The 4,243-nt window shown below is 45.0% G+C and overlaps 1 protein-coding gene across 1 annotated transcript in view; it reads left to right on the top strand.

Moving 5' to 3' along the window:
• Vwde (von Willebrand factor D and EGF domains) overlaps nt 1–4,243 on the top strand; it is a 65,488-nt gene that overhangs the window by 4,779 nt on the left and 56,466 nt on the right. Inside the window, 3 exon segments of the mRNA XM_005388152.1 lie at nt 14–319; nt 806–935; nt 1,229–1,408. Of these exon segments, the coding sequence (XP_005388209.1) occupies nt 14–319; nt 806–935; nt 1,229–1,408 (616 nt within the window).

The following is a 4,243-nucleotide window of genomic DNA, read 5'->3' as shown; positions in this document are numbered from 1 at the left end:
CCCGCGCCCCGAGCCCCGCGCCCCGGCCGCCCCCGCCCTTGGCCCCGCCGAGAGTCCGGGTTCGGTTCCGCGTCCCCGCTGCCCCTCTCCCTCCCCGGCCGCGGATAGCCTCCCGATGTCCTGACCGGGGACCCCAGTGCAGAGGCGGGGGAGGAGCTCCGCGCCCCTCGGAATCCGCGCACCGGAGGACGCCGGCTGGGCGCCGCGAGGCGCGGTGGGAAGATCTGTCCGCCTCGGCCGGGGGCTGCTCGCGCGCTCGGCACTCTGCCCTGCCCCTCCGCGCCCTCCCTCCTCGGCGCGGTCTTCGCACGCTGTTCAAGTAGGCTTCCCACTGTGAAAGGGGTCTTTACGGAAGGACGACCCTGTCCACCCTCTAACACACGGAAAACATCCCTGACAGTAGCTCAGGGCTCTAACTTTCTCCCTGAATCTGCTTCACACCTGCGCCTCTCCATCCCAGCGCTTTTCCTGCGCTTCAGCTAAACGGCGCTCCAGTACGGGGGCGGGGGAGACAGAGATACAGAGAAGGCGGGGAGAGACAAAGAGAGAGAGAGGGAGGGAGAGAGAGACAGAGATGGAGAGACAGAGAGGAGAGAAGAGGGAAGTGGGGAGCAGGGGGAGCGGAGGGGATGGCGGGGAAGGTCAGAGGGAGAGAGGAGCTACGACTTTTACAACTTTGTATTCTTTCTGGCACCAAAAAGAAACAAACAAACAAAAAAAAGCAGGAGACTTCCTCTGAAGGCACTTTATGAGTTACCAAAGTTAGATCAACTTTCAAAGGTTAATTCAGTTTGCTGCGTGCCAGGATCCAGCAAAGACAGGACGGGGGGCATAGGTCTGCTTTAGGGGGAAAACTGCTCCGGGAGGATCAATTCAAATCGGGGGGACTCGGCCCAAAGGGAATCACCCTCGGGCTTGGATTTGAGGTGATCGAAGTAAGTTTGAATTGCAACAATCAGAGCTAGTGCCTTGTTAAAATAAAACGAAAATAAGGGTCTTCAAGTTCCTCAGACTGCATTGTGAAGGGTTTTATTGTGTACTGGGTCAGTGGAAAGGGGAGCTCAGCCACCCTGGCCTCACGGAGAGACCGTGTACAGTTCGGGCAGGTTGTGTGTACTATAGTGGCTTGCTTTGTTTTTGTTTTGGAAACCAATTTTACCCAAGAACTGAACTACGCCAGTGAACAAAGCACCTTACTTGGAGACAACTGTCTTTCTGTCTAGCCCAGGAGTGCGCTCCCGGAGGCCACCGGGTTCTTCGGAGCCCCTACCGAAGTGTGCATTTCGACTCCGGCCACCTCCAGCAGGCAGCTGCTCAGGACCTCATCTGCGACCACTCCCTGTCCCCCGGCTGGTATCGATTCGTCCTCTTCGACAGACCTGCTGAGATGCCGACCGAATGTGTGGAGGTACTTCAGCTCACTAAAAACCCCACGTGGCTTCCCTTCAGTGCTTTTTAATCTAAAGATTGAATCTTACAGCCAGTTTATTTCCACGTAGGCCTCATTCTGTATTAGATTGACTTAATGCAAGAGTATTCCTACGTTACCTAGTCCAATAATAACACTAATAGTGTAGTTAATGCTGAACTTCATGCAGGCCAGAGTGTGTTGACACTCTAGCGTACAGTTTGACACTTAGCATACTGATACACACATATCAGTAACTATTTCCATCAAACAGCCCAAGGTATGCATGTTCTTAGGAATAGTCCTAGAGCCACCCAGCTAGCAAGTCAAAGAGCCAAGTATTGAATACAGTCATTCTCCTGGGCTTCACCACAATAACCTGCAAACAATAAACGCTATATATTTTTGGGGCTTCCGTCTTTGGCACTGCTGTCTGACTGCCTCTGTGGCCCCCGGGCATGCAGCCGAGGTGCAGAGCACCTCCTAAAGGAAGACCGAGGAGACACAGCCTGGCTATGAAAGCCCCAAGTGTTTCCTGGCCCCGCTTTGCAAGCAGCGCAGTGGCAGCAGACCTAGTTCTCTGACTTCGTCCCGCTGCGTCTTTTTTCCTAAGCCCGCAATTTGTGCAGTCAACGTATGTTAGTTTTTATTATTGGTGAACAGACAAGCATTGCGTTTTTGAGCACACCAGGCTTGCTTTTGCCTACTTTAGAACCTTCATGTATAGAATCACATTAGATGTCCAAGTCACATTAGATGTCACATTAGATGTACAAGAAGAACAGACAGAAAACGTGATTTCTCGGGTATTACTCAGCTAGCTTGCATTCCTTATGGAGGTCCTCCTTGAGTTTCTACTGAGATTTCTGCTGATCTGATGGTTTCCAATTCAGGTTTCCCCAAATTCACTGAGAGTCCCCATTGAGCTGATAACACATTCAGGGAACGACCTTATCTCTATTTATGACACTTTTGACCACTTGGCCTTTCAGCTCAACTCCCGTTATTGGGACCACGTCTCTAGGCACATGCTGTAAAGAATGAGACTAAGTCTAAATCTCATAAAAGACTAAATCCTTAGCTCACCGCCCTCCGCTACAGGATCAAGGTGGTAACGGAGAGCTTCAACCTGGTGTGTGCTCTGCAACACATACATTTTCTGCGCTAGGGAACATAATCCACTGTGTAAATTCAATTGATCTTTCTGAGGCTTTGAAGTAGCCCCTGTTAGTCCTAAAAATGAAGACAGACGCCGGGACTATGAGTCACATGACCAATCTCTCCCAGGGCAAGCAGTGCTTCCCACAGTAGGAGCCCTTTCGCTTTGTGGTGAGCCGCCATTGCTCTCAGCTGTCTGGTTTCCCAAGAAAGGCCCGCACACTGAGTGTTCAGTTGTGATACGAAGCCAACATAGGCACCGGGCAGTGCGGAAACATGCCCAGCCTCACACTTGCCAAGTTATTAGAGGTGCTCATCACGTAAGAGTTTATTCTCTACAATCGTACACTGTGTCAGGTCTGATTTCATTCTTGAAGGTAAAGTTTTTTTTTTAACCTGGAGGACATGCAGTTGTTATGTAACACTTGGAGTGACACTATATCATACAGGAGTATTTCCTAGCAGATTTCTTTTCCTTACCATCACCCATATTTTGTGAATTAGGCAGAAACGGGAATGATTTTCCTTTTTAATATTAAGAATTCAGAGAAAAAGTCTCATTTTTATAATTGATTTTAATTTACGTCCTTATGGCTTTCTTTTTTAAATTTGTCACTTTTGTCATGTTTTGCTTGCAAAAAACTAAAAAACAAAAAGATCAGAATTTAAAAATAAAGTTCAGGGAAGTTGGAGGAAATTCACTGTATTCTTAAACATTTGTGTTCTTTTCCTTTGGCCAAATGAGCTACAGTGGATGTAGAACCTCACATAGATGTAAATAAAGGTGAAATGGTTTTCCTGTCTCGCTTTTCCCAGCTATCAAGCAAAACTTGTCATACTGGGCCTGTGGAGAAGTGTCTCCTGGTCTGTCTTCCACCCCAGTCCTCTTTTTTGTTACCAGGAGTTGAACTCAAGACCTTGCGTTTACCAGGCAGGTGCTGTGCCGCTGAGCTACATGCCTGGCCCCACACCCTTCTTGAACCTAGAATTTAGAGCGTTCAAGTGGAGAATCAGTGTATTTTTTTTTTACTACAGGATAATATAAGTCTGTTTAAATAAATTTCTACTTGGAATGTTCAAAGTAATGCATAGAAATCATAGAAAACCTAAAAAATAAAGGACAGGAATGAAATAATATTTATTCATAATACATGCATCTTGTCATAACTATTATTGTTTTCCTGTTATTACTACTTTACTAAATTTTGTTAACATGCTTTTTTCCGGTAACAGTTATGACGTTAACATGTTCCTGAGTTATGATGCTTTTCTCATCTTTTTTGAAAATATTATTTTGTAATAAACATATACCATGTGTATTTAAGCCATTGCCTTGTGAGCGTATATTCAAAATTTTGCTATAAGTAATTCTGAATTAACAAGTGTGTATGCTATCATTATTAGAACTGATTATGTTTAGTAAGATTTAATTTTATTAATAAAATTAGTGAACATTAATGCCTTTTTGAAGCTTTTATAAAAGTTATGTAAAACATAATGCAAAATTAAAATTCCTATACTAATAGAAAATGCCTATTCCAATATTGAATACTCTTACCTGAATTTCTTTTGTAAATAATAATGTTTTAGTTTTAGCATTTTTGAATAGATAATATGACAAAATCAATACATAAAATGATATAAAAATAAAATTAATACATATAATGATATAAAAAC

The sequence above is a fragment of the Chinchilla lanigera genome, unplaced genomic scaffold, assembly GCF_000276665.1.
Source record: "Chinchilla lanigera isolate Chin_1 unplaced genomic scaffold, ChiLan1.0 scaffold00031, whole genome shotgun sequence".
Taxonomy (NCBI): Eukaryota; Metazoa; Chordata; class Mammalia; order Rodentia; family Chinchillidae; genus Chinchilla; species Chinchilla lanigera.
This window is presented reverse-complemented; position numbering and strand designations above follow the sequence as displayed.